The sequence below is a fragment of the Tachypleus tridentatus genome, chromosome 10 (genome assembly GCF_004210375.1).
Source record: "Tachypleus tridentatus isolate NWPU-2018 chromosome 10, ASM421037v1, whole genome shotgun sequence".
In the NCBI taxonomy this organism is placed as follows: Eukaryota; Metazoa; Arthropoda; class Merostomata; order Xiphosura; family Limulidae; genus Tachypleus; species Tachypleus tridentatus.
In genome coordinates, this window is record NC_134834.1 from 184,015,586 (window position 1) to 184,041,381 (window position 25,796).

General features: G+C 30.3%; 2 protein-coding genes across 6 annotated transcripts in view; one reads left to right on the forward strand and one right to left on the reverse strand.

Moving 5' to 3' along the window:
- LOC143231093 (forkhead box protein N3-like) overlaps positions 1–17,405 on the forward strand; it is a 72,569-nt gene extending 55,164 nt beyond the window's left edge. For all 5 annotated transcript variants that reach the window (XM_076465649.1, XM_076465650.1, XM_076465648.1 and 2 more), the window contains 4 exons: positions 3,705–3,752; positions 6,353–6,421; positions 7,657–7,729; positions 8,617–17,405. In XM_076465649.1, coding sequence (XP_076321764.1) covers positions 3,705–3,752; positions 6,353–6,421; positions 7,657–7,729; positions 8,617–9,070 — 644 coding nt within the window. In that variant the 3' untranslated portion in view covers positions 9,071–17,405. The remainder of the gene's footprint in view (positions 1–3,704; positions 3,753–6,352; positions 6,422–7,656; positions 7,730–8,616) is intronic.
- A 4,647-nt stretch (positions 17,406–22,052) lies between these two features.
- Positions 22,053–24,865, reverse strand: LOC143231095 (transmembrane protein 223). Its single transcript, XM_076465655.1, has 2 exons — positions 24,175–24,865; positions 22,053–22,604 (listed from the first exon to the last, which is right to left on the reverse strand). The coding sequence occupies exons 1-2, from the start codon at positions 24,419–24,421 to the stop codon at positions 22,309–22,311; spliced, it is 543 nt and encodes a 180-aa protein (XP_076321770.1). The 5' UTR covers positions 24,422–24,865; the 3' UTR covers positions 22,053–22,308.
- Positions 24,866–25,796: the final 931 nt, after the last annotated feature.

The window sequence follows — 25,796 nt, forward strand, 5'->3', positions numbered from 1 at the left end:
GGTTTTCTTCTTCCACCTGTGGCCATTCTTAAAGCTTCAGTGTGACTGGGTTAGCTTGTATTCATACATTATTTTTATTTCAGGGGTCCTTGCCTCATTTTTTTTTATATGGATCTTGCTATGTGGCAAAAGGTATTCTGACCAGGTATTCTTGAATTAGAAATCTGCACTATACAGCCATGTTGACCTCACACTTTAACTTCCATAGGTTTGCAATGTTCACCATTGAAATAGGGTGTTTCACAAGACTACTTGTAGGTGAATAGCATCATGATGTAATTGCTTCCTAAACTAAATCACACAACCCATGGACTACATGGGTAAAGCAAAAGGAGATAGCTGTCTATCCTTGCCATGCCTTGTATTGAATAAATGGATATGGTTTGCTTTTCAAAATAGGGTTTCATGGTCACCCATTGCACTTTTTCAGGTGATGACATTCTTCCAGAGTTTCTTCCATGTTTTCAACTTCCTTGCCATTTTCAGCTCCAAGTCGATGAGGTGGTTGACCATGGAGACACCCTTCTGCATGGATTCCTCACAAAGATAGCTGTAACCATTAAGTGCAGAGAAGGGATGTGGTGTTCTTCAGGTGTAGATGGTGTGATATCTTCCACTACATGTTCTATCATCACTAAGGAGTGAGACATCAAATTTCAATTCACACTTTTGATTGGAAGCCCTGTGGCTGGATTTTAAATTTAGAGTGCAACCAATCATTATAAGTTTTCACACGTATTTATGGTTGTCTATATTCCTTCTTTGACTATACTTCTGTGTTGTGGGTCATAGCAGAGTTAAGGGTAATTGTTGCAGTTCTGTCCTTTTTGCTATCCCTCTTGTTTGCTATTCGAAGGATGTTTTTGCCTTTTGGATGATTTTCATCAGTTTCAATTGATTTATATTTAATAGACATCTTTTCAATACTGTATGTCAGATTTCAGGATCAGTATATCAATGCTAACTTGTGTCATGCTCTGGAACCAGAGTGGTTCTAGAATCCCTCCAGTCTCTCAAACTTGAGGTGAATATGGTATGATCCTTATTCTATCCCCTTGTGGATGTCAAACCTTAGTAGCATGGGTTTTGGATATAGTTGACATAACAAGTATGATCTGTTAAGCCATAGCTACTGTACACCTAGGGGCACATCCATTGATTTACCCACTTTCATTCTTTGTTGGATTAAGTTACTGATGATTAGGATCAGTATCTTGCCTCATCTGGATGTTTTCCTCTCTTTCTGACCTTATCTACTACACATTTCATTGAAGTGCAAAGAATATACCTGGTCAGAAGTGCTGCAGTTCCTGTCATCAGATCTTTGGATCTGACTTTCTAATTTCCAGGAGTATCCTTCAGTTGCTTTCAGGAAATACTTCTGTCATTCCCTTGCCCTGGACTCTCCTCCTAATCAATTTGGGATTCTAACTAGTCTTGTGAGTGAAGTACACCATATTGAAAGTTATAATTTTCCAGTACTGAAAATGTATTTGTGATGTACTTCACTCATACTTTCCACTCTTTCTCTTCACCTTCCTCTGGTGTTTTCTTTTGCCAAACTTCGAAGTTGTAATTCTTTTGCAATGTATAGAGGGAGTTACATATGTCACTTCTTTTGGTAGAGAAGTGGCACATGATGATTTGCATGAGAGACATAACAGAATCATTTGTTTCCAATAGAGAGAAGCAGAAGACCTGTGGTATGCTTAAAAAAAGTTTGCATATGGAGGGCAGCACTGGACGATAATAACTAATTGTGAACAGAAGGAAGTACTTATTTGATGTAATATGAAATTTATGAAAAAATACAATAATCCTGTTAGTGGATATAATACTGTAATTTTGCTAAGGAAAACCAAATTCATTTTTGTTAATCAGTTTAAAGATTTGTTGAATGTGATATATAATACTGAAAATAGCAAAACTAAAGATAAGATAATGTTAAGCAATAAAGGTGGGCAAAAAGGCCACTGTAGGATAATTACATGATATCTTGATATTATCTTAAAGGAATTTTTGTTCAAAGTTGAAGGGAGGTCTAGCTTGGCCAGGTGGATAAGGCACTCAGCTTGTAATCCGAGGGTCACAGGTTCGAATCCCTGTCGCACCAAAACATGCTCGCCCTTTAAGCCATGGAGGCATTATAATGTGACTGTCAATCCCACTATTCATTGGTAAAAGAGTAGCCCAAGAGTTGGTGGTGGATGGTGATGAAAGCTGCCTTTCCTCTAGTCTTACATTACTAAATTTGGGACGACTAGCACAGGTAGCCCTTGTGTAGCATTGTGTGAAATTCAAAACAAAACAAACCAAAGTTGAAGGGTAACCAAGAAGCTGCAAATCATTTCAAGAATGATAGTAAAAGTTGTGAAAGACTACACAACATTACTGAAGTATTTCCATATATCAGTTGTATTTGTTTCCTTCATATGTTTTTCTTCCAGAGTAGTTTTACATTAAAAGAAGTGAAGTTTCTAAATATAGAAATGAAAACAACAATACTTTTTTTTAAATTGGAAGATGAGCTGGTGAGAAAATTACTGTTGACACTGCTGTACTTCAAAATGTAGCACATGTTCAAAAAGGTCCTTATGTAGGCTGAAAATAATGTCCAATTCAGAAACAAAACTTTAAAATAAACATGCTTATGAAACATTTTTGTCTTTTACAAGTATCTTCAAAAACTTCTTTTTCCACAATATATTACGTATGTGTGTTTCAAATTCTTTAGAAGACATTTTATTGCATAGTAACAGTTAATTATATTAAGTGGTAGCATAATTAAAAACTGTCACAAAGTTAAAACTGAATAAAGTGTCATAAGCTGTGAAACATTGAACTCATTTTTGTCTTTCAATCTTGATTAGCTGACTGTTTTCTTCTTCATCAGCTAGATTTGTTAGATACCTATGTTATTAAACTCTCTTATTTAAGTAAAGGTTAAATTTGATTGGTCAAAATAAAGTTGTAACTTCATTTTGACCAATGAAAACCTTCATAGTTTTGTGGTGTTACAGAATTGACTTTTTCAACTGCATGCCAGATGTAAATATTTTTATTAAAACAATATAATTATTACTGGAAAGTAACAGATGATTTTATTGCATAATAAGTGCAAATGTAAAAAATATTTTGGTGTGCTTTTTTTTTGTTATAAGCAAATATATCTTGTACCATAAGTGGTGGCCCTAACTGATAAATTATAAATTATTAAAGTGAATGACATACATTGATTTATTCTGAAACCATTGTGAATGGAACTTTGGAAGGGCAGGAAATATTTTGTGTGAAAAGAATGCAGAAAAGTGAAAAAAATTAATTTATTGGAGATCAATAGAAGTAAGAATTATGTATTCAGAGAGATTTAAGTTTATTATTGTTACTCATATTTCATTTTTAACTGGTACCTAACATACATTGTTTGCTTCAGGATGAGAATGAAAGACAAAAATTACAAACAATATTCAACATAATGTATAAAGTGTTACAGTCAATCATGTTAGTTGTGTGAAAATTGTTTTATCCACTCAGATCTTCACTGTATGTGATTTTCAAATCTTATGTTTCTTATCAAAGAGCTCTTCCCATATTTGTCCAATGTATAAAGTGTTACAGTCAATTATGTTAGTTGTGTGAAAATTGTTTTATCCACTCAGATCTTCACTGTATGTGATTTTCAAATCTTATGTTTCTTATCACAGAGCTCTTCCCATATTTGTCCAAAAGACTAAGTGCTTCCACTGTGAAAGGTAGGATAGTCAGTATATATTTGTTTTTAAATATTATGTTGATTCTAAAATCTGTCTTATTGTCATAAGTAGCAAACTTCAATAGAAATGAAGTGGTTTGTACTTCATGTTTTGTTTCCAAAAGATGTAAGAGAAATACATTAGTACCATGAGCTAATTAGTACCATGAGTGATTTTTATTATTGTTATTATTTTTTTACTTATACTTTTCTATTTCTTGATGCATTCCTGTTTGTACATAAAAAGGTCCCACCTAAAACTGAGCATGGCCATCATCTGACAAAGATAATCACTCTAAGTACAAGTGCATTAAAGAACATGGTTCATTAAAGCTCATATATAAAATAACATATGGTTGAAATGCCTTTTTCTATCTTCATAAAACTAATCATTCTTAAAGTTTAATGAATCTTATTACCAGTTGTATCTGAAAGTGATGCACATTTGATGCAAACACAAAAAATTCCTAACTTTCACATTTTATAGGCACTTGAAATAAATAACAAAATTTTGAAAATATTAGAAAATCTAAGAAATATTTATTATGCACAACGAAGCTTTAACAAATCACTAGAAATTGTAGACTAACATCTCTAGAGGGATCCAGATTTAACTTTCAAGCTTATCCATTGTTTTTTAAATACTCCAAATTTGTGGTTAAAATGAAGCTTTGTCCTAATATGGTAGACCCGCCATGGCCAGGTAGTTAAGGCACTTGACTCGTAATCTGAAGGTTACAGGTTCAACTCCCCAGCACACCAAACATGCTTGCCCTTTCAGCTGTGGGAGTATTATAATGTGATGGTCAGTCCTACTATTTGTGGGTAAAAGAGTAGTCCAAAAGTTGGCAGTGGGTGATGATGACCAGCTGCTTTCCCACTAGTCTTACGCTGGTAACACAGGTAGCCTTTGGGTGATGATGACCAGCTGCTTTCCCACTGGTCTTACACTGGTAACACAGGTAGCCTTTGGGTGATGATGACCAGCTGCTTTCCCTCTGGTCTTACACTGGTAACACAGGTAGCATAGCGCGAAATGCAAAACAAACCGAAACCAAACCTAATATGGTCACAAATCAAGAATTTGTGAGCAGTCGAAAATTTATCATTTTTAACTTTTCTAGGATACTAATTATTTTGATTACACTTAAGAAAATAATTTTTATTTCCTCAGATTAATTGAGATAATAATCTTGCATGTTTTTTATATTAAATAATAATGTTTGTTACAAGAGAGATGTTAAAACAGATGGTTGAATCAGTGGTAATTTATAAAATTTAGATAGAATAATGGTGAATGATATCAATATTATTTGTGTGGAAAATATAGTATTAAATATTTTAAGAAGCACGAAATTCATCCATATATATAATATAATCATAAACAAAATACACTGCATATTTCATAAAGATCCTGGGATACTAGCTACAACGTGGGATTATATTATAATCATAAAATTTTTAACCCATAAACAAAACACATTAAAATTAAACAAAATACACTGCATATTTTGTAAAGATCCTAGGATACAAGCTACAATGTGGGATTATATTATAATCAAACTTTTTAACTTTAAACAAAATGCATTAAAATTAAACAAAATATTCTGCATATTTTGTTCTATTTTAATGTGTTTTGTTTATGGTTTAAAAATTTATAGTTATAATTAATCAGAGGCTGGGATTTGATGTTTTTGACACAGTCCTTCCTCATGATTTTGTTTACTTATTTGGCCTCATTTTGATGTAATTATTTAATTTTATATATATATATTGTGTGTTAAATTATGTATGTTAATTTTAAAGAATAATAAATTTAAATATAAAAGAAAATTATTTTTGGTTCTTTGAAATTATAAGGAAGTGCATATTGTATAGTAGGTGATATTAAGATTAAAAATTAGTAATGTAACATCTGAGAGTTAATGATAAATTTTTAATTTGAAGTTCACACAAACACACATTTTGATTCCAAATCCTACCCATATTACTGTTATCAGTTTAAAAGCCTTTTAAAATTGAGATAACTGTGTAAAAATGACAAAAATGTTGCACAAGCAAAACAGCAAAAGGAAAACTTTCATTAAGACAATAATTCATAATAAAGTGTGTACAATAAATTAAATATTATGTATTTTCTTATCACTCAAATGCTAATAATAATTTTTGGATTATTGTATTCAGAATACCTGTTGTATTTGTTTTCAGTTTTTCAATTAATTGAAGTAATTTATCCATTTCAGATAACCATATTTTTATTAACCCTTAAGCAGCAGGAATGCTGTAGGTAGCAGCATCGGTTGATGATGGCTGCCATTTAAGGGTTAAAATAATATGGTTTTTATTAGAAATGTTATAATAAAATGGAATAGTTTACGTGTGTGTGTGTGTTTGTTAGGTGCTTAGGTAAATTTGAACATTTGTTGTTCATATAAAAGGTGAAAATAATAAGTTGGCTTATTAATTTTTGTCCATTTCTAAGAAAACAAATTAAATATGAGTTAATGATTTTAATAGTATTTACACACATATTTTGAAAATGCACTGTGTACATTTACTTGCTAGGTTAAAAACAGTAGTATTGCTTGTATTATTTGTTAGATCCAGAGGTAGATGCTGCAGCCACAATGTTGGCATTGAAAAATGGTCCTTCTCTACGGAGTATGCATAGTAAGTATGTGTATTTGTTTGTACAGTCCATAGTTCAAGTGGTATGAGAGTTAATAAATGAGAACTTTCAAAAACATTCTTCCATTTGAATAATATTACCTGTGATGAGTTGTATTTGATACTTATTAAACTGAATTAACATTAGCATTTTAAAATATTCCTTGACTTGCAATTTAACAAACTCCATTTTATTTTTATTTATCTCTGTTAATAGTTAAAGTAAAGATGCACACAGGTGTATACAAGCTGCTGTGATTTAACGTGTTATGAATCTTGGAATCAGTTTTTAAGTGTTTGCTGGAAAGAACTTCTTGATGGAAGAAAAAAAAAAGCACGAATTATTTAATTTTTATAATAATTTAATGATTGAAATAAAATAGTATTTTTTACTTGTTTTACATGAGTTCAAACATTTGCCTGACAGTCCAGTGTCCAGAATTTCAGTTGGGAGTAACAAATCCATCAAATGCAACCAAATAATTTCTGCAGAGCAGTTTTGAAACCCACTGCTGATTTTGTTTGTTTTCTTTAGTAATTAATACCTCTTGGAAGATGTAATTAAAATAATCCGTTTTGAGAAGATTGTAAAATATATTTGTGTAAACTAACAGGGTGATTTTTTGCTTTAAAGTGTCTAAAAATCCAGTGAAACTTCATTATTGAACCTGCAACCCAAACATTTACTACAGCATATGAGGCTCTAAGGATTCACAAGATGTGTTTTATTTAATCTTAGTTTTTGTACCAAGTAAAAAAAATATGATAATTATAAAACTGATTGAATTTGTTTTAAAATTCAAGAATTCTTTAAATATGTAATACACACACACACACACGGTATTGTATGTTGTAAATATCCAGACACAATACATCGTAATGACATAAACCTTGCATCTTCTATTTTCTTGTTGTGTGTCTTGAACAGGTCCTCATTCCTAATATATTTAATCATTACAGTGTGATATAGAACCTTCATACTAGTGGCTACATTCTGTGTACTAGTTTAATATTTGGTTACTTGATCATTTTGACTTTCTTTATAAAGTCTCCAAACAACATTCAGACAGTGTAGCATTTCTGGTTCTAAAGTAACAGTACTTTGCTTCACCTGTTTCTTTCCACAATGATTTTCTTTGAATTGTTATGTTAAAGAAGGTTAATGTATCAATGAAGATTTTAAAACTGAAAATGTTTTTTTTATTGTTCTCAGTGCATGCTTTACTTTGTTTATTCAGATTACTGTGAGGAATCAGAAAATACAATCTCTCCGAGTGGACGGAAACAAAGGAGGCAACGCTTGAGGATTAGGTTAGCTCAAACCTTATTAATTTTTTTATTGATAAAATAGCTATGTAAATAAATCATTTGCTTACAACCCTCTGCTGCTGAATTATTTGGTTAAATTGTGTGTCCACGTAATAATTCTTTGAAACAGAATTTGAGAAAATTAAGCAAATTCTTAGAAACAGTTGTTTGCTGCTGTTATTAAAGAGATCAACAAACACCCGTAATGAAAAATTCAATATCCCATCTGTTGTTTTGTTAGATGTTTCAAAGAAAACTGTTAGTCATGTCATACTTTCACATTGTTGTATATGTAACTAAGAATGAAATTATCAAACAACTTTTTCCATACATTCAGCTAAAATGTTTCTTTGAAACAGACTCCAGGTTACAAAAGTTTGGAAAGGCTTGAATGGGTAATAAAGAAAATGTTATTATAAACGTATAATGTTTCAACAATATTATGATGTCATATATTAAAAGGATTTTACAAATCTAAACAGCATTCACTAAATGCCGTGCTACTGGTATACAAATATTTTTGTCGGACAATATGTTATTATGACATATTCAAGTATGAAAATAATTTTAAAAAAAATAATTAGAATATGAACTTAAATTGTTGTTTTTTGTTAGCAGAGGAATTAGTGTTATTTTATCAGTTAGGTTTATTTGTAAAGTTTGTGATAATATTTTGTTTCCTGTGTATTGTAGTCTTCAATGTAATGATTTGTTAATATTAATAAGGATTGAGCATTACTTCTACATAAAAGATTAACACACAATTTAAATAAAAAGTGCTTAAGTTACATCCACATTTATTGAATGTGAATGTTTTAACATTGATTTCAATGGAAATTAGCAAGTTTGTTTTCTTACTTACTGATTTATCACAATTTTTAAATATGCAGGAAAGTAATCAGTGGTATCCAGTCGAAGTACCATCACAGTGAGACACCAGTGGTTACTAATAGTCCCAGTGAAGACCACAATTACAGTGCCTCTCTCACATCTTATGGTGAGAACCGACCATCTAGTGTGTCACCAGCCTCTCTCAGAATTGATATCTCAGACGCCAGTGATGTGGAGGACGAGAGTACTGACAGTAGCAGCGAAAGTAGCCAAGAACCCACTAGAGGGACTTTGAAACGGAAGGCAAGGATCCGTAGTGACTGTGCATCAAAAAGACCTCTAAATGGTTTGTCTAGGAAACAGATGAAAATTAAATCAACTGACACAGAAGACGAACAGACGCTTGCTGAAGGAGCTCGTGCTTTGTTGAATTTTGTGAAAATCGCTACAAGTAAAAGATACATCTTCCAACCTAGCAACGATGTAGCAGGGAACACGTTATCTGACAGATAGGTCCCAAAAGCTGCTAGTTTCCCTAATCTTGTGAATAACTCATATGATGCAATTCACTGATGCAAAGTGAATAGATAAAAAGCTGATAGAATATTTTTGTGTCATATTTGTTTTATTTGGTATGGAGTGTTTGTGATGTAAGGAAACTACAACGCAGTACAACTAATATTATTTTTGAATGTTAAATCCTGCTTTTCTACTACCTTTGTCTGGTAATTGTCAAGGATGTCACAGAAGCATAATATTGTTTGATGTTAGGGCTGCGGTGCTATCTACCAGAGGAGCAGAGCAACTTTTTATCATTGATATACAAGATGCTATGTTTTGTTGATGGAGATCATGTTTTTGAGTTGTGGGAAAAAACAATCATATGTATTTAGTTATTGTGTATTGCATTTCTATTACTCTGGATTCCTTGTGCAAGATAGGGGGGGATGTGCATAGTATGAATAGAATAGGAAAGCAATAATTTTATGTACATGTTATGGGTACTGTTAAGTAATGTTAGATATAAATAGGAATCCACTCCCAAGCCCAGAACTAGATATTACATGTACATATTGTATACTTAAAGTTAACTGCCTTTATCATGTTCATATTAAATTGAAGATTGTGTTGTTGTTTTTGTTATATGTAAATATACAGTAGAGATCTGAACATGCAAAATACAGGATGAAATCATGTTGCTCAGAACACACATTCTATTCTGTGTGTTTGTAATCTTTTCATGATACTCACGGTAATCATAATTTTGTTTTTCAAAGTTCTGATAAGTTTGCATTTTTCTTGTGTTTTCTGAAATGTCTTATATTCTGGTATACAGTTTAGGAGGCAACTGGAATCCTAAACTATGAAAACTAATTTGTTTTTTTTTTTGCCTCTAAAAGGAAGCTCATTCTAAAAAGTTTAGAATACGTCAGGAATCCTATGATGATGTGTGTGTGTTTCAAAAAACAACACTCATAATGCAAACAAATTAATCAGCATATATGAAATGTAATCTCATAAAATGTACACGTTCCACACCTTTCAACCAGAAAAAAAAATTGGAGTCAGACTTTTTTTACAGTTGTTAATATCAAGTCCTTGATTTACAAATTCATATAAACCCCTTAGCATACTTCAATTCTTTGAATTCTTGAAATGCAAATTATTTGAGAATTACAGAGAAAGTGTTATTTTTTGTATGCACATAAATGTCATTTAAATATAGCTGTCATTTGTGCTGAAACATTATTTAACATCAGATGAGTTATCTTGATTAGTAACTGTTATTTGTACACAGGTTTTTTATGAATGATTTAGTTAAATATCATTAGCTATGACAGACAGATATAGATAAAAACAGGTAAGTTACATTTGAAACAAAATCGATGAGTTTTTTTAGAAGATCTAATTTTCAAAAAAGGCTTAGGTTATTGGTAAACTTATGACATCATAAATTGGGTATTTTAACTTTATTTTTGGAAAAAATTTAATACGTTTTTTTCACATTAAGCTGAAAAAGTGTTATTTTCTAGCAAGCACAACAAAACAATAATTTTAGTCAGGTCCTGTCTCCCCAATGCCAACTTAGTGAGAACAACTTTAAATTGTTAATTTTACACTTAATAACTTTTTTTAATGAGTTTCTCGTTGTCTGCAACAGGAGTTGAAACATGTAAATATGTTTTTGTAGCTCATAACAAGTGCCTTGAAACACCATTTATTAAATATTAGTAATAATGTGCATATAAACTTAATGGTTCATACCTGTATTGTGATGATAACAAATATGTACATTATAAAAACAAACTTCATTCTAAGCTTTATTTTGACAGAAGATACCATTATTATTTGATATTTTTTACTAGTCATGACATTTCAAGTCTTTGTCTGTAAACAGTTCATGTTGGTAACAAACTTTAACGAGTTATTGTAAGATATCCTAGAACATTTTAAGAATACTGTTTTATGCTTAGCTTTAGGTCCTTCCCACATTAAAGTAAAATAAAAATGTTCTTACAGGAAGTTAAAATAAAAAGTTTTCTGTAAAGTGTATCTGATTTGGTCTGCAGTGGACAACAATGTCGTAGGTGTGACATACAAGCTTGATTTACAAATGATTTACTACTATAGCATATCGTGGTTCTCATTTTCCCTTCATGTCTTATTAAAACTAAGATGTCTGAGATGATTTTAAAAAAATACACACATAATTATTATTTCCTTTCTTTTTTTCAGTTTCACTTTTTCTCTAAATATATCCATGACTTCATTACTGGTATATGTAAAAAACATATTTTTGTTTTCAATTGTTTACTAATTTGGAATGCATCTAATCATTGAAACTCAGTGAAAAATGACCAATAAGTAAATGGGATTTGTGACAGAAACTTGGTGAAAAATAAGAGCTAACGTATTTGGTTAACTATATTTATTGCACTACATATATAATTAGGTGATGTCAGATTCTGGAGGTTTTGTAAAAGTGTTCTGCACTTTATGCCATGTGACTGAGTGTGGTGGGGACACAACTGTGTTTCTAATTGCAATTTGTAGTAGAGGCAAGGAATTGAGTGTAGCAGCTACATTTTAAAGTTTAAATTTAAATCTGGTTTATGAATCTGTAAAATTAAACTCCTCTGCATAAAACAAGAATGCAAGTAACACCAGGGGTACAGTTTGTGTGCTCAGAGATGTCTCAAAAACATGCCCCTGATGAATTTATGTTGTATCAGAATTGAAAAGGGAACATTACCATCACTGTGTGAAGAATAAATTGTCTGTAGTATACATTCTATGTCATATATATTGATGAATCTAATTTATGAAGTATAGGGTGAAGCAAAAAAAAGGTATGAGATGAATAATTTCCGTTACTGGTGGTCACGTAAAGTTGTGTGAATACCTGTAAAAAAAAAAAAAGGGATAATTAACCTTTTTGAAGATTTTGCCTCACCTAAGTCATTATATCAATAGAAACTCTTTTATCTGAATCTTTCTTCTCACTTGTAGGTTTAACTTTAGACAAAGTTTTATACAATAGCTTTTTAAAACAGTATTTTTAATTGTGAACAATGAATAATATTCTAAAAGCTTAGTGAGATAGAAAGACTGCTGTTGTATAATAGTGTTGGTCCTGTCTTTTAAGAGTTTACGTACCTCAGATGTGAAACTTGATGTGTCTTCCTTTGAAGTCTCACTATCTTAATACTTAGTACTTCTATCAGTTTCAACTTGTCTTCCTTTGAAAAATGCTATCAAAAATGAATGTACATATTGAAAAACAAAAAATCATAAATTAGATTCAATATCTATATTTTGTACATTTTTTTCTGAAATTCTGTTCATTGCATTCAAATACTTACGTTAAAGTTTGTGTCCTTTTACTTTTCAGAATACTAGTATTGCCTTGTAATCTGTTGTAAATTTATTCACATAAAATATAATTTTTGTTATACACCATCTTTTACATGTGATATGGAAACATTTAATGCAAGTATACTCGTACATGTACTGTAAATTTATAATTAGAAATTGTAAATTAACATTTGAGAGAGAAGACTATTTAGAACTCTGGAATGCGTGATTAGGTTTTCTTATTAAACTTGAGATTTGGTCATTTGTTGTTTTTTGAGTTTACTTAATTTACTTAGTTTGTGGCTAAATAGTTTTATAAAGTTTGATGGATTGGAATTTTGTTTATCAGGTACTGTTGGCATAGTTTTAGTTGAGCAAGTTTTTACTTGATGTGTTTGATTCAGCTGGTTGAAGGATGTTTAATACTGTGCTTCCTTTTATGTGTTGTTATATAATGAATATGGTGCTGTTTTCTAGGCTTATTCATCAAATTTAGTTTTCAGAAATTCTTTTTTATTTTACTAATTCATAAATTTTTAATTTAAAGAAAATTACAAGAAGTTTAGCTAGGTTTGTAGAAATCCAATTTGCTCTTTTAGGCTTTGCTCTGAAATTTAGTTGTGTTTAGTTGCCTAAAATTAGGCCTAACAATAGATAATTGTAATAGCTTCTGTTAATATTTAATAGCACCAACTTATGGGAATTTTGTTTTAACTCGGTGGTGTTATAATTTATTTGTTTAGTAGAAGTTATAAATCAACTTGTTTATAGTGCAAAAGTTAGAAAAAATAAAATTATATAGCCTACTAGTACATATGTTAATGTGTGAATCACAAAATAGGTTTCATAATGCTTTAGTTTACTTCTGATAGTATTCAGTTGGAGATTTTAATAAAAATAGAGAATTTTTATTGTGTGAATTATTTTTAATAGCACCATAAAATTGTAGTTTAATGTGTTAGACACCTGTGTTCCAGAAGTGAAAGATAGAAATCATATTTAATTACAATATATCAATAGTTATAGAATGTATTGTAAATTAGCCACATTGAGGTTAAGCCTTTTTTTGCAAGTTAAAAAAACTTCAGAAATCAAGAATAAACTTAACTGAAATATCCGTTGGTAAACAACAACTTTTATAATGAATGTCTGAAATGTCAGAAGAAATATTTATGTACTTAAATATAAATGCGAGATATATTATAATTAGAACTGAGTATTCATTTAATTTCACACCATTCATGCTTGATAAAAGGATGTAGAAAATTTCAAGGTCTGTATTGTTATAATCTTTTCCTGTTTTGCTCAGAACAATCAAATTCAATGCTGATTCCTAGAAGTTAAATCAACAAAACTTTAAGGCTGGTATTGTTTTTTTACAGATACATGTGGAAAAAAGAAAATTTACCATTTTGTACAAATATATTCTTAACATATAAAATAAAATTACTAGCATCGTTAACAGTGATTAATAAATTAATCGTATAGAATTGTCAGAATAAATCTATGCACTATATTAGAGATTCTGGCATTAAATGTTAACTGCTATTTCAGTGTTATTTTCTAGTTTCAATGAAAGTTAAATGTGTCAGATCCATAAAATAATTGAACAGTATGTACTTGAATGTTACCGTCTTGAATAGGATTTCTCTTTGATTACATGTTTATGCACATTGTTTTTTGTTAAAAGATGTCTTCCAGAAAGCCACCAGTAGATATATTGTCAAAATTGCAGTAGTTTGTTTGACACACTACTTCGTATTATTTGATAATCAATAAATTAAAAATATTACATTTTTCTAACAAATTAAAATTTTTGTTATCCACATTTCAAAACATTTACATGGAGGTTTTTAATATTCTTATTTATTACTGTAATGATTTGATGTTTTTTTTTGTAGTGGTGTGGGGATTTAAAAGTAACTGCACAAAATCATTTATTACTCCAGAATCCTGGAATTTTAAATAACAGAATAAACATATAAATCATTCTTATTTTCCTGTTTACACTTTTATCTTGCACACATTTTTAGTCATACATAACTTCTATACAGACAGACATAATGATGGCTCCCAAACTCTTAAGTCCATATGCAAGTAGATTTTTTTTTCCATATTTGCAATGGACTGAACTAACTAGTATGGTATTCATGCAGACCTCATGCAAGTATTGATGGAATAAAATCAAAACTTTGGGAAAGTAAAAAATGCTTAAAGAAAAGCATTTTTGTCTTTATCCATTATGAATATGTCGATCCCAATTACTTTTCAATAAATGTTACACTGAAACTGAAGTTTAAAGAAAATAAAATACATTTAATATAGATTATTCCAATATTGCATACTAGTTTTAAATGTTATAAAAAAAAAAAACTATATAAGCTATTCGGAATATTTTTGTAAGCTGGCTTCCAAATGTATGAATGGTCAATGATTAATTTGTTTTAATATTTTGTGGTAGGTTTGAGTTTCCCTATTCAAAAGACACTTTAAGAATTTATGAGCAAAGTTCTATTACACTCTACAGCAGTAGGGTCAGGTCTTAGGAATTGTTATTTCTTGATTATAGGTTACAGGATACATCCGAGTGAAGATACCATTATAATAGACTATTCATTGATGTATTGATGAATAGCAGTATAAAACATGCAATTGAGCACATGGTGTTAATAAATCAGAGTAAGGTTTGAAAGCTTTGTAATAAACATTAAATAGAATCTCTCCCTCATAAACTTGTATGTTGGTGATTTTTGTAATTCACACCGTTTGTTTATTTCGTGTGAAAAATTGTTTTGAAATCTGTTATTATTTCAGGTGTGTCTTTTTATAAGTGTGAATTATTATCATACAGTTCATAACTGTTCACATTTTCAGAAAATATGGATAAGGCAGAAAACTTAGGAAAGCTGAAGTTAATGTGAGGTAATAGTTGCTAAGTTGTTGAGTTCTGTACAGAGGTTTTAATTAAAAGAATATAAAGATGCCATTGTCTTTCCTTAACAGTTCTGTCTTATAAATACTGATAATGTGGAAAGTAATTTGTTATATCTGTGTGCTGAGTATTTTATTATATTATATTACATGTATAGAAGAAATTGTTTATCCAAAAAAGTCATTAAATGTGTAAGCTTTGAAATCATCCCTCTATATATTTGTTTACAAGCTTTAACTATTGCAGACAATATAAAAAACATAACACTGGCTTTAAATGCAAGTTTCAGTGTTTTGCTTGTTTTATCTGTTGCTACAGGTTATATATATGTCCTAAGAATATTTTATGATATGCTCTCATTTGATTTGATTTAAGAAGGTTTGTTAAGTATGTTTTCAAGTATTCCAGTCCAGAGTAACAATACATCTTGTAACCTTTCACATAGTGTTACAGTTTAATAGAGAATTTGTTTATAATTGTGCAGCAGAAATACAATTTATAAATTAAACATACAAAAGGTTTAAAATATTGTACCTTTTTTTTTGGTAAAAATAGTTTTATTATATTGTTGTATAGTTGATGTTCAGCTTCAGAAGATAACATTAAGATATTTTTCTGCCTGTATTTTCAGTTAGTTTCGTTTTCTTGATTGTTATCTGTGAGTTATCTCCAGTTTTCATTAAGTAATATAGACGACTTGGAAATGCCACTTTTTGTTTTCTGTTGTGTATTTTGAACATGCAGATCCTGTCAATTCATAAAACTTGCCTATTGTAAAAGTAATGGATTTAGGTTTAACTTTAAAGTATAAAGTACTATGAAGAATACTTAAGTATTATTCTGCTTACACGTTTAAAGAGAATCGTCTGATGTGTTCAAAACTCCGTGTAGTGAAATACTGACTATATAATAACTAGTTCTTATTTCTTACAATTTATGGTGAATAATTAAAGTAGTTTTGGTACAGGCACTTGACAAAATTCTATGTTAAATTAGTTTCTGTTTCAAATGTAACAAAATTCTATGTTAAATTAGTTTCTGTTTCAAATGTAACAAAATTCTATGTTAAATTAGTTTCTGTTTCAAATGTAATTTTTTTAAAAGATTTGTGTTACATTTTTTTAGCAAAAGCAACTTAGCTGAGGTTTATTTGTAAACTTATATCAATTACTTTTTGCTTTTTACCACTGAGATGCTCCTTATGTATTTAAAAACTGTATCAACATAAAACTTAAAGTTCTTAAATTTGAACTTTTAGTGTTATAGCTTTTATAGACATACATACAAATCTGTAATTTAAGAGTCATTACTTTTCCCCATAAGGATGCTGTCCACCCAGTCACTACAGAACAGTAAAACAAAAAAATTATGGATATCACTGATATCACCTGAATGTGTGTATGCTTTTTATTTTCTTCTTATTAATAAATAAACACATAATACCTTTTCTAAGAAAAACTGCAATCTTATTCTTTGAGGATGTTGTTCTTAAACATACAGAATTTAAACCAGGCAGATAAAAACCTCATGTGCCTACAGTTTCCTTGTGGTGTGTTTAAACTAAACAAACTTTCTCTGTGTTTGTGTATGCTGTAGCAAGAGATAATGATAGACACTATTTATTGTATGTTCATATTAAGGGAATAGTGGTTTTAAAATGTTATACATTTACGAATGTTACATGTACTTCCATCACCAAGGCCAATGCTTGCTACAGGGTCAGAAAAAATGCTCAGAATTAATGTTTTAACACAGGTAAAGGGTATTTGTCTTCCAAAGTAATTAGAAGTGTGCCAAAATAACACATTTTACTTAAATACTTTCCAGTAACTCTTTAAAATATTCAAACCATTTCTGTAATATGTAAAATAAATCAATAAACAAAAAGGTAGATTGGGTTTTCTAATATAAATTACGTAGCATAAAGTTTAATGAGAAGTTAACTGTATTAAGCATTGGACTTGGTAAAACAACTTAGTACATTTTTTTCAGAATATTTTTTACATAAAACAACTGTAACTTCCCAGTTGTTTAAACCCAATAAAAGGATCTTTCCAGATACTTGTTGTGTGAATGAATCAATGTGAATATATACACATAGAAAATTATCTTTAAGTGGGTTATCATTGTTTAACATCTATTCTATAGAGTAACTTAATAGCTTTACCTCCCCTTTAGTTTTTTACTAAACTTTCTCTTCAGTGTTGTTAAATTTCATAGCAGTAGTTTTCATGTTACAAAGTTTAATTATTGGTGATTTATACCATAATTAAGACAGATTTTTAATCATAATTATAATTATAAAAAGTACATATAATAACACAAACTTATATTGTTCAGTAAGTGATATAATAGTTCAATAAAATCTGGACCATATGAAATGAAATCAAACAATTTTACTTATATTAGATATATCTCCAGTACCTGAACCTGATAGTTCTGAAAGATGAATATACAATAGTTATGAACAGTAAGTATTAGGTGCACTATTGATTTTGAGCTGAGAGATTACATGCAACTTATCACAACTTCTTACATAAAAGCCTAACAATTGGAATAACTGGAAACATTAATTTTGATTGGTCTTGATGCTCGTCAACTTAGCTGAACACCTCGTATTAATTAAAAATAATAATGACAATACTTCAGTTACTTGGATAGTTGGAATAATTGGACCAATTTTGATTAATTGATTAAACGTAATTTCAATTAATGGATTATTTCATGCCACACTAATTTGTGCTCCTGGGGGGTTGAGTCAATTGTCCAGCTCTACTGTACTTTTACGTATTTCTTGACCAAGAAAATGGTGTTACAAGAAGCAGATGCTATATCTAGGTTTCTTTATTATTCTTGTTTAAATTTAAAATAATTCTTTGTTGGTTCATTTTCTTTGAATCACACAATGACTGGAAGAATTTGCATGAAAATGTAATTCTAAAACCAACTGATTAAAAACTTAACTAAAGTAAAACATATAAGATTCAGTTTTGTTACCTGTGTCCAGTTTGCATAAGAATACAACTTTTTTTGCTTTTGTAAAAGATGTTGCCAATTGGGTGTAAATCAGACACTAAAGTAATGGTGTGCTGTGACCCCAAATCCTAAATATTGTTGTTAGGAATTCTGTATGCAAATTCCACAAATAAAAATGTTCATGTGGAATACACTGCATATTATATGGACACAATACTTTCTTTAAAGTGTTGTTTAAACACAGTTAAATCTGACTCTTCTTTACCAATTATAACTTCAGCTTTAATTAAGGAGTAATTTTTTAATTAGTTTACTCACAATGTTTGATTAAAAGTTAATTTTTCTCATTAACACTTTTCAATAAAATAACAGAAAATATACCTAAGTTGTGCATATTTTTATACAAGTTTAACGAAAAAAAGGGTTGAAGTGTTCACTATTAAGCTTGACTTATGTTACAATAAAAAACATAATAAAAACCATGATAAATATATTTATTCTGTATGTCAAGTACCAATGAAAACAAGTATTCCATCAAATATTTTCTTTCAATTTCTACTTCTTGTGCTACATTATAAGCACATTCATTCTAGTTACCCAATTAGTATTCACAGTTGTAATGTCTCTCTTATTCTTTCTTTCTTTCCATTGGCTGCATGGTCACAGTGTACTTTTTCTTCTCACAGATTATGCAGTGTTCAGGTAATCCACGCTTATTTTCCATCGATCTATAGTCTACATAAGAACCAATCAATATTTTATGTGGTAACCAAAATCAGCTTCTGATTCATTGTTCAATTCTTCATACTTTTCTGCTGTTTGCCATTCAGATACTTTTATCTCTTAACAGTATCAATAAGTTATATCCAACTTCAAACAGTCGTATAATGAGGATATTTTTATCATAGAATCACATGTACAAAACATTTCATGTGAGCTTTTATCTGGAATACGTGGAGCAACATGATTAGCTGTTGATGTAGTTTTGTAAGTAAAACTGCTGTCATTTCAAGGGGAGCAAACTAGTCCTAATGTTTCATATATACCACTAATTAATGTGCAAGTTAATAGTTGGAATTACTGGTGGTTTGGAGAGACAATACCTTTAATTGTTTAGAAAGAAATTAAGTACCTGCATCAAATTCATTCAAAATATGAATAATTCTAGTATATATTTACCAAATGATGTGTGCTATTAGGATGGTAGAAGTGTTATATCTTTGAAGTGCTAAAACATTTGTAATTGTCTGTGCATCATAGTTTAGACTCTGAAAAGTTCAAGCTTACAAAACACATCGGCAATTAACATATTTTGATTACAGCTGGGTCCTAGTTAACTTGAACTCCAGCATCCTGTACACAATAATTTGTCACGACAAATTAGATTTATCAACTTCAGGTACCATAAACACACTTCAAAATGTCCTGTACACAATGCAAGCATAAATACACTGCTTGAAGTTTGTACCATTAAAACTAAATAGCATACAGTTTTCAAACAGCTGTCTTCTATGACAATAAATTGTATTAAAATAGAGCTATGTAGAACTACCACATGATTAACTCTGTTACCTTCGATAGGTGAAGGTGCTAATCCCATGACCTTTCACAGAGTTGCATATTTGATTAAGCTACTTTATGTATGTGAATAATGGCATTATGCTAATGTAAGTGATAACCTCAACATCAAAATGTAGATAGTAAATGAAAGATTAGTATTATTTATGTTTTAAGTTCTTAATTTTATAAAGAAATGTAAAAACAAATTTCAGTATCTCTGTGTATGAGACTTGCAGTATTTGTTATCTCTTCTTGCTATTCTTACCACCCCTTCTAGAGGTATGAAATTTTAATGTAAATTACTTATTAGAATGTTTTTATCATTCAAGTAAAGTGTGATTTATATAGCCTTGAATCTTATTTAGTTACAGGACAAAAAATAAACTAGGTACCTCTTGCCATGACCACCTATCACATTCTCTTTTTTCAGAACTAGCCAATAGTTCTCTTTGATGTTTAATATTATTAATAACCAATAGAAAACCAAAGTTTATCTCTATCAAATGATATATTGTTATCTGTACACAGGGTTGTCTTTCCTTACAGTTCAAACGTTATTCTGTGGGAAATCCATCTAATATCTTTAATAAATTTTTCATGGATTTTTTGCACAATTAGAAAGTCAGAAAAACTGTGATAGTTAATGACATTGTATCCTTTTATCCTAACTCTATTAATACTTCAGGACAATACCAGGAAAAATACTACTCTGTTTGGAATCTAGTAAAAAGCATCACTGGGCCAGATAATGCAGTGCCTAGCACCGTAACTGCATAGTGTTGTGAGATAATTTGTCAATGGAAGTGCCATCACATTATCAAATTCATCACAAAAGTAATATCTAATTGAATCAGATTGCATCAAACACTGCAGTATTGGGTCATATTAGATATTTGTTCCATTCCTAGTACTTAGTATCTTTTACATAAATTAGTAAGCTATCTTAAACTGTATGCAACAATAACATATAGACTCTTCAGTATTGTTTCAAATGTGCTACAAGGAAAGACAACAGTACTTCAAGACTTACTACGTAGTCCTGCTTGTTCTTGAAAACTTAAATTATTTTCACACAGCATGTATAATTTCAGTTTATATGCACATACATATTAATACCCTAATAACATTAATGTAACAAGAAAATTATTTGTTCAGAAATTTGCTTTAAAACGGTAGTAAACATGTCTCTTGTAACACACACACTTTAGATGAAGGAAAAGTCTCAGAAACTGTGGTAAAAATTACTGACATTTGACAGTTGAACCATCTGTACAAAACTGTTCATTTGAGGTTTTCTTTACAACATAAGTAAACTTTTAAGGACTACTTCTATTCATTCTTCAATTTGTGATGATGAGAAACCAACTTGAAGTAAGAATATATTTTCAAAACAGCTGGTATGGTATTAAAACTTTAAAACTAAAATAAAGTAGAGAACAATGATTCGACCTTCTCAAGTCATCTTCAAGTTAACAGAGTTTGCAACTGCTTGCAAACTCTCTTTGTTAGCCTGAAGATGACCTAAAAAGGTTGAAACGTTATTCTGTATTTTAATTAGAGTTCTAATACCCATACCAATTGTCTTGAGAACACATTCTTCTGTAGTTGTCAGGCAATAAATAAGGTGTAGCCTAATAGTGTACTAAACATAATAATAATTAAACTTCAAAGAATCACTGTTAAGTGATTTGTATAACTAAATAAATAAGAAACAGCCATTGATATTTTATTGTTATTATACCAGTGTTTAAAAATTACTGACATTTGACAGTTGAACCATCTCTATCTTACCTATTCATGTAAAACATTAGGAAAAAATCTAAGTCTATGAAACAATGACATATAACTGATAAATAACTCTCAAATAGTTCTCTAAATGCATGCACATTCCAAAATTATTAAGTACAAGTGAAGAGGATTTACATATGCAAACATTAGTTGTTGTTTTTGTATTATTATAGAGAAAACTAATTTTATTTCTAAATGTTCACTCATTGTAGAAGGGTACTTTGTTATCCATTATTACCCATCCCTCTCTCACTAAATTTTGCACATACATGTATTTCAAATCTGAGGTCTTGAAAATGCAAACAATTTTTTAAACAGAAAATAATTTTATTCTATGATAGATGTATGTTTCAGTAAAATGGAGGGTGCCATTCATATGGAAGGTTCTTAGAGGTTCCTTTTTTATTACAGACAAAAATTACAAAATGTTTTCTAAGCATTATTTGTTATAAAGCAACACAAATATAGAAACGAATGACTATAACTTAGTTATGTGTGACCAAAGATCTCTCATAAGAATATAACAAAACATAATATTGTTCCTTAAAAATTCCCTTATTTATATTATTTTTTGCAATAAAATTTACCTCCTAACATCAGTTTCAAAAATCATTAGAACTGAAAAAATAAACTAGTTAAATCATTTCAGTGTTCTGTATAATCCAACGGTACTATCAAAGAGTTTTGGATTAAGGAAAGTCCCTCTTTTATCAACTAAAAAGAACATCCAACGATTACGAACTTTCAGTGAAAGAAATGAGGTAGCTTGGTCACGTGCTTGCTGGCAAGACAAGTCTCGTAGAGAGACATCAATGATTCGATTTCCTCCAAAAGGTGTATAAGTAACCAAGCGTGCAACTTCTCCTCCTCTGAGAAGAATCAAGTACCTAACCGAGCGAAGCGTGTACAGGCCAGTGCAAACTGCTATCAGATAACCTGTAGAGATGAAGAGAAACACATATCAGAAAATGATTTGATTCATAAAATAAAAGTCCTGTAACTTGGGAAAAAAAAGTTACTTAATTTACAATATATTACATTTTGAAATTTGTGGTGGAAAGAAATGCATTGGCTCAAGCATGTACCTGAAAGGTATGACAGAAAATGTGAAAATTCTAGTTTTAATTTATTTGTACAAGTAGAAAGATGTTTGAGATACCACTGGATTTATAATCAACATTAACATTAAAGGCACCCAACCGATGAGAAAATGCATTATAAGTAACAACTTTCAACACCTTCTCTGTTTACCACTAGATGTGTTGCATTATTAAGTACTGATACTAGTTTAGAATACCACAAAATTAAAAAAACAAACATGAAATGTTTTGAATTTTGGGCAGGAATGACATTAAATCACTAAATGATACACTTATTTATTAATGATAAGGTGCTACAAAGCCACCTCAGTAAAGGCTCAGGAAACTGATTGATTGATGGCTGGATGAGAGAAATTAGAAATTTTTTACTAATGCTGTCCAATCAAACTGGACTCTTGTTACTTATGGAATACCTCAAGGGTCAGTACTTAGGCTTTGTGTTTTATTTATGTTAGTGATGCTGACAATGAAATAACTAGTACATTATTGAAGTCTGCTGATAACACTGAACTTTTGGGTATTTCTTGATTCTAGGATATTGAGCTATTATAAAATGACTTGGATCACTTGGTAAATTACACAAGTATGAGGCAGATGACCTTTAATAACAAGTGCAAGTAATTTAGGTCACAAATTTTATATATATGAAAACCAACTCTTTAGCATGGCTAATGAAACAGATCTTATTATAATGGTGGATACGTTAAAGTTTTGGGGAGATTTATACACACTGTAATCAGAACTCAGAAGTGGTAATAATCTCTCTGTACAAATAACTATATTAATTAGAATCTGATAATCTGTGTACTTTAGGTCTTCTTATTTAAAAGAAAATGTTGTCTTACTGGGAAAGGGCTTCTACAACGACTCCATGAATGGAATTATCTTTTACAAATACATTAAAATCTCTTCAGTTCATTCCCTCTTGAGAAAATGATAAAGATTGATCTTATGGAAGTTTACAAGGTTACCAGGGTGATCAACAGAACACAGGTTCTGACTTCTTTGTGCTGTATTTTGAAGACAATCATTTGAAATAACATAAATTTAAAGATTTGGAAAAATAAGCTAAGTTCCAGCTAATAAAATTTTATTGTTCTAACGGGAATTTTTTACTACTAGAATAAGTTGCCATTCACAACAATGAAGGTTGGCACTTTAATACATCTAAGAAATGAATCTACAGTCTCCTGTAAAATGAAAGGTAGGTTTACATGTTTACTTTTTTGCAAGGGTAGGTCTGAGAGGAAAGCTTTAAAAAGCTTAATGGATTTTGTCTGTATGTTATATTATAGAACTGACTTTATGATCTTTAAGAGAAAATTACAGGACTGTCAAATACCACAGAAATATTTTAAGGAAATTCTGAAACTTTAAATAATATACAACAATACTTATTTTCTCACCTACACTACAACAGAGAAGTGTAATACCATAACGATATTTATTTTCTCCTAAGTTTATTTTCTTCCAAAATGACAATCCATGAAGTTCATTTTTCTGTTTTCCAATTTGCGTTTCCACATCACTTTGACTAATGTCACGTAAATTTTTGAATGAAAAATGCCCTAAGTACATACAAAATGCTAACTGAATCATGCCAAAAAAACTTAAGAGTTTGAAAAACCTCGATTTTTCGTTTTTGAAGAGCATTACATCTCTCGATACGTTTGTTTCAACCTCGAAAGGTAGAAGTCTGTTTGGAGCAAACTTTACATTCGTTTTAGTACAACTTATACTACGCCTAAATCTTTCTGTAACTGTGAATACTTTTTCATCGGTATATGACCACACAAACCAATTTTTTGACTATTATTTATATATTTTGCATTAAAAATTGAATAACTGTTTTTTACTATCGTCCCTATACAAGTATTTTTCAGAGTACAAATAATTTTTAGGTTTCTAAAGACCATATTTGTGTTTCGTGAAAATAACACACTAAATCTATATGGTAATGGTAAGTAAATAATCGTTTGACAAAATGAAAACATTTTATGAATTACTCTATATTAACAAACACACTTTTCGATTATCTTAATTGATCGTTAAATACTACGAAAAGCTTAAACCACATAGTTAAAGCCGGTTGCGCCCTCTTTGACCTTAAGAGAACAATATACATATTACAACATAAAAATATATATTTTACAATAAATTTTATAAATCTTTTTTTTTTTTTTTTTTTCTGTTTGAAATTCTCAGTTCTGGCGTTCGTTAATTAGTAAACTGCATGATATTATGATAAATGTAAGAGTTACAAATTCCACCTTTCCACAACTAGTGTACGATAAAGCTACATTCTGTACCAGTTACAGAAGTTTAAAATTCAGATATAACCTCATATCGGTCTGGCATGGCTCGGTAGTTAAGGCACTCGACTCGTAATCCGAGGGTTGCGGGTTCGATTCCCCATCACACCAAACATGCTCACTCTTTCAGCCGTGGGACGTTATAATATTACGGTCAATCCCACTATTCGTTGGTAAAAGAGTAGTTCAAGAGTTGGCGGTAGGTGGTGATGACTAGCTATCTTCCCTCTAGTTTTACACTGTTAAATTAGGGACGGCTAGCGCAGATGGCTCTCGTGTAGCTTTGCGCGAAATTCAAACCAATAACCTGATTTTTGTTTTTCTAAGTTTCTATACAATTCTTGCTTGTAGTTGATTGCATTTTTAAACGGGTGTATGTTCATGATATAAAATCGTTAACATGTATTCATTCTTTTCGATATGTAATGTTGCGTATGAAAACATTTAGAATTTCGTATAACTATGGTCCTGTGTCAAAGTTCCCTAGGGAAAGGCAATCCCATCTCAAGAGGTGTTTCAGAAACTTGTACAGGTTAATATAATTTAGAATTGTCATTCCGATACATGTTGTTTGGAATAGTTGATCACGAGTGCAACGTCAGATTTTGATACTCCATTTGTCTTAATTTCAGCGATAACCTAAAATATGCTCTGTCCTAGTCCTGTGTAAATATTTTTAAGGATTCCTGTTTCAACACCAGCAGCCAGTGGAAGAA